Consider the following 6,000-nt stretch of genomic DNA (forward strand, 5'->3'; position numbering starts at 1 on the left):
GTATTGAGCTCATTACTGTCGTTGCTGCAAATACAATTTTTTCTTTTTGGATTTCTTTTGTTTTGCTGGTGAAAGTCACCTGAGGATATAAAATATGAACACAATCAATCTTCACAGACCGCCTTCCATGCCATGTTCAAGGACTTCTGGAGGAACTTTTCAGTTGCTCCATGAGTGCCCCCAGCCCGTCGGTAAACCGCTATACCACGGTTATACCTTGCATTTCACTACAGTAAGATAAAAATTCATACCGTCACATGATAATGAAGCTGTGGATTATATTTTGGTCGGAGATAATTGCCATGGTTAGAAACGTTAAGAAAATTGGGCCCAGTATGAAACAGGCCAGAATTATCGTATAAATGAAAGAAATGCATAATATAATAGTATTTGTTACTACAACAAAAGGCCATTTTGCCTAATTAATGTTGGTTGCGGAAGTTTAACTGATTTGGTTGACATTTTGCAATGCTAGATCAATAGTTGTTCTTGCCTAAAAGTTCTAATCTAACAAAAAATAAATAAATCAACAACCAGTTCTTGAAGTTGATGTATTGGAAGCATAAAAATGGGTAAGAGGAAGGAGCTGAGCGGCTTTGACAAGGGCCAAATTGTGATGGCTAGACGACTGGGTCAGAGCATCTCCAAAACGGCAGGTCTTGTGGGGTGTTCCTGGTATGCAGTGGTGAGTACCTACCAAAAGTGGTCCAAGGAAGGACAACTGGTGAACAGGTGACAGGGTCATGGGCGCTCAAGGCTCTTGATATGCGTGGCGAGCAAAGTCTAGCCCGTCTGGTCCCACGGAAGAACTACTGTATCACAAACTGCTGTAAAAGTTATTGCTGCTATGATAGAAAGTTGTCAGAACACACAGTGCATCACAGCTTACTGTGTATAGGGCTGCGCAGCTGCAGAGCGGTCAGTGTCCATGCTGACCCCTGTCCACCCCCGAAAGCACCTACAATGGGCATGTGAGCGTCAGAACGGGACCTTGGAGCAATGGAAGAAAGCTGCCTGGTCTGATCAATCACGTTTCCTTCTATTTCATGTGGATGGCCGGGGTTAGGGTCCGATCTGAACGAGCATCTGTGGGATGTGCTGGAACAACAAGCCCGATCCATGGGGGCCCCAGCTTACAACATATACCAAGGGGTATATTTTATATGGAGTATATAACCCTTTCCCACCACACCAAAAAAACTGGTAACACCCGCTAACATTCAGCATTGTCACCAGTGGGAAAGGAAAAACCAGGGTCTCAGTCCCGGGTCAAATGACCCGACAATAGACCCTGGTTTTAATCGTCTCCCCCTCTGATTGGCTCTGATATGAACAGGACACCCGGGCTGACCTGCTCATTTTGGCCCCTTTACCTGCACAATGCGACGTGCGTTGAAATTCCCGACGCTAGCGCATGAATACACAGGAATATCCTTGTATCAATCCATCATTCCATATCCCATTTAGAATGCAAAATCAGAAGTTATTGACTTTTTTCTGCATTCAGGACCATGAAATGATAGTGTGGGGATCGCACCGTGGGGACCACAGCAGAGAACGCCCATGCTCCCCAACTCCGGAGGACCAGTGCTTACGCGCACAGCATGCATGAAGTAGCCCAGCATGGAGTGTCCATGCTGCTGGTGCTCCATGCTGCTTCTACTGTAGTGTTGGGTTGTTCATGAACAATTCGATTATTTTGAATGGCTCAAAATCATTTTCTTTATTTTTTTTGTTTAAGTTTTACAGTTTTGTTTTCATTTAGTTTTTTAAAAACAGTGTTTCATGTTTGTTTTAAGTTGCTGTATCCTATACTGTTTTAGTTCCCAATCACACTGGAACCGTGACACGCCCCTTTTTCCAAAGTGTTGGTGACGTCAAACGTGGCGCATAAAAAAAACACATTTCTCACGGCAATGGGAAAGGTATCAATTGCCTATTTTCAGTGGGTTCAAAAAACCTGGGTCAATCCGCTCATTTTGGTGTGAAAACGGTATTACAGGACTTAAAGGGATCAGAGGTCTTGTGAAAGAAAGGCCCAGAAAGATCATAGCGCGCTCCCGTCAGTGACCAGCATGTGGTGTGAACTGCTCACAACGTGATTCCACCAAGCGCTCACAGACATGGGCGCGATATCAAGCAGGTTTAATATCTGGTGGCGTCGGGATCAACTCGGGAGAGACGCAACGACCTACAGCCAATGAGAGCAGATACGGGATGAGGGGTCTAGATGGAATTGGACCCGAGCAGCAGCCAGAAATATACAACATAGCTATTTTACTTTTCTTCTCTAAGTTTTTAATATCTATTTCTTTTTGAAATTCTGCTTTTATTAATTTTTTTTTTTACAATGATCAAGAATATAGTAAAAAATAAATAAATAAAAAAATAGAAAAAAATGAACAATCCTACCCTGAGCATGGGACCGTGTCATTTCGGGTGTCACTTTTCATGTGTGTTTACATGACAAAACGTTTGGAGACCCGACAAACGTGTCTGGGATTCCTCCTGGTGAAAGATCTTGTAATGTGCGACGCCCTGGTCCCCGATCAGTCATGTAGTATGAAACCACAACTACTTCACGATTCCTGACCACAAGACAGAAAGTTGCGTAGTGTGAACAGTACAGAAACCAATTTGAAAGTCTTGTGGTGTGCCGATTGCAATAGTTGTGAAGTGGGGCCCCCATGGATGGGGGCTTGTGGTTCGAGCACACCCCACAGATGCTCAATCACATTGAGATCTGGGGAATTCGGAGGCCAAGTCAACACCTTGAACTCTTATTACATTGCATTTAGCAGACGCTTTTATCCAAAGCGACGTACAATTATTCAAACACCGACGGACGCAGCCATCAGGAGCAATTAGGGGTTAAGTGTCTTGCTCAAGGACACTACAGCATGCTAGCAGGAGGACCCTGGGATCGAACCAGCGACCTTTAGATCACTAGACCACCAGCTCTACCGCCTGAGCTGGTATATATACTATATATATATACCATCCCTTATGTCACGTTCCTCAAACCATTCGTGAACAATTTTTGCAGTGTGGCAGGGCGAATTATCTTGCTGAAAGAAACCACTGCACTCAGGGAATACCATTGCAATGAAAGGGTGTACTTGGTCTGCAACAATGTTTAGGTAGGTGGAAAGTGTCAAAGTAAGATCCACATCAATGCCAGGACCCAAGGTTTCCCAGCAGAATATTACCGAGCATCAGACGGGCAAGACTTGACTCACCATGTGCATCAATGAGCCCATGGATGCCCATGACCCTGTCGCCGGTTGTCCTTCCTCAGACCACTTTTGGTAGGTACTAACCACTGCTTACCGGAAACATCTCCCAAGACCTGCCATTTTGGAGATGCTCTGACCCAGTCGTCTAGCCATCACAATTTGGCCCTTGTCAAAGTGGCTCAGATCCTTACGCTTGCCCATATTTTCTGCTTCCAACACATCAACTTCAAGAACTGACTGGTCGCTTGCTGGCTAATATATCCCACCCTTTGACAGGTGCCACTGGAACGTGATCGGTATAATTTACACACACACACACACACACACACACACACACACACACACACACACACACACACACACACACACACACACACACACACACACACACACACACACACACACACACACACCAGCCCAACATGAGTCATCCAAGTTGATTCATTCAATTCAAATTTTCAGAATGTATTGCCCACATTACTTTAATTAATGTTTGACAATCTGGATTACGCTGGTAACTCTGAGGCAATATGTCAACAGGTCATTCTTTTTTTTTTTTTAAACCAACGGTTCAATTACAAGACCCTGTTATTGTACATTGATAGCATGAATGTAGATAAAACAGCTGATCAGACCGTAGCACAAATTACATGATGGTACCTGCTGATATAAAAATATTTGGTGGCAATGTGGAGGGCACTACACATGAACGTACTGCAGATAAGGAAAGGATAAACAAAATAAGTGGAATTTCTTCCTCATTCAACAACGTTCGCCTAGAGGTGAGGCCAATTTTACCTTGGTTTTCAAAGTTATTCATACATTTTTAAAAAGTCTGATTAATAAATTCTGACTGCTGAGGTCCTGAATAGCGATGGTATGTAGCATTCTCTGAAAGGTCTGACAAGAACCTCCGGTTACCCAAGCGGAGCAATTATTTAGATTTAATTTGGCACCATCCTTCAGTTTGTGAGTCCGTTTATATTTCCCCATGTGTTAATTTTGTCTGTTTATAAACATACAGAGGCGTGAGGGTTGGAAGGAGCTTCTCTTTACCCAAAAACATGTAGGTCAAACTCATAATGTCAAATCCCCCCAAAAATCCTTTGTGACAAAGTGCGGAAGGAATAAGTCAAAACAAGAAGAGTAATTCTATTTTGGGTGAGAATCCCAGTTCCTCAAACACAAGGTTAACTTGGCCGTGACTGGGGTTGGTTGTTTGGGTTATTTTGGACGCACCAATTCCTTGAAGGAGATCCACGGGGCCTTCAACCTTTTTTTGGGGGGGGGGGGGGGGGGGGGGGGTTCCTGGGTTCTTCCGACACACGCGGCCTGGGGACAATCACCTTTAAAAAAAAACACACCCAACGTGTTGCCTGCTGCTGGTTCTATTCCCCGAATTAATTCCCCCGATTCGTCGCACTAGAAGCTGCGATGGAACGGAGCCTAAGCGGGGGCTGGAAATACAACGCCGCTTTTCACGGGCTCCTTCTTAAGGTCTCCGTTATCTGTGTGTGTCATACTTGATTCATTAAAGCGGTTTGAGTAAGACCCAAAACTGGCGTGTGGAATGTGGTTTTTCTGCAATGTGGCTAACCCAGGTCCGACGCAGAACCTTTGTTATTGTGTGCAGTCGGTCTACGACGAAAGCTAGCATCACGCTAGCTAATTAGATCGTTTGGTGACATGTATTAATATCCGACGCTGACACGTAGATATATAGTTGGAAATACACCGTGACAAATTACACTGCATTTGGAATCATACGGTCAGTGTGTCCACGCTACAACACCAGTGATCTTATCAGCTCGTTAGCACGCTAGCTAGCTTCTTAGCATTGACCACAATGGTTTTGTCGGAGCTGGAGGCTGGGATAGCATGGCTTAGCTTAGCCTAGCTAGCTGCGAGACACACCATAGGGAAAATAACTGCGAGGAACGGATAGGACTAACACAGCCACATAACCGTGAAAACCAAAAGTATTTTTTTCTGAACGGCCACGGCCGTGTGTGTGGATGAACCCGTCCTCCGGGCTGCCGGAGTGTCCTGCCGCTGCGCACTCACCAGGAGGAGTAGCCCTGCTCCGCCATAGCGCCGCCGACAACCGCGGGAGCTCCGCGACCGACCGTGGCAAACACCGACTCGGGTCCCAGTGACAGCCGACCCAGCGGGGCCCGCGGGAGTCCTCCTCTCGTGTCGCTCTCTCTCCCCCCCCCCCACCCCAACACCACCACCACCACCCCGCGTCCTCTTCGGAACCGGACGGTCCTTAGCAGTCACTTTTAAACGACAACATGGCGACGCGGCCAGCCTCGGCCAGTGAGCCCCAGCTGGAGAGAGCTGCGAGCGGATCGCGCTGGACTCGGCTGAAGCTCCGCGAGGAAAGCAGGGGCGAAATAAACAAACACAACCGCCTCCTCCCTCCCTCACGCACTCCCTCCCTCCCGCCCGCCCCAAACAACAACAACAACAAAAAAAAAAAAACCAAAAAAAACAAAAACAAAAAAAAAACAAAAAACAAAATCAAACTGGCGCTGTTGTTGGTTCGGTGGTGGCCGCCGCCTGGCCGGGGAGGCTCGGTGTGTGCAGACGCTACTCCCTCCGGGTCCCCATGCTCGGTGCGCTCCTGGAGTCTGCGGCTCGCGGGGGAAGACGCGCAGCTTTGTTTTTTTTTTTTGTTTTTTTTTGCGGAGCGGGGACGCGCACGTCGCCCCCCCCCCCCCCTCTCTCTCTTTCCTTCTCCCTCTCTCTCTCTCTCTCTCTC

General features: G+C 46.7%; 1 protein-coding gene across 1 annotated transcript in view; it reads right to left on the reverse strand.

The window, feature by feature from the left end:
* Positions 1 to 5,429, reverse strand: part of sppl3 (signal peptide peptidase 3) — a 31,224-nt gene extending 25,795 nt beyond the window's left edge. Inside the window, exon 1 of the mRNA XM_080017772.1 lies at positions 5,301 to 5,429. Coding sequence (XP_079873898.1) covers positions 5,301 to 5,326 — 26 coding nt within the window. The 5' untranslated portion in view covers positions 5,327 to 5,429. The remainder of the gene's footprint in view (positions 1 to 5,300) is intronic.
* Positions 5,430 to 6,000: the final 571 nt, after the last annotated feature.

Source organism: Zeus faber (assembly GCF_960531495.2).
Source record: "Zeus faber genome assembly, chromosome: 17".
NCBI lineage: Eukaryota > Metazoa > Chordata > Actinopteri > Zeiformes > Zeidae > Zeus > Zeus faber.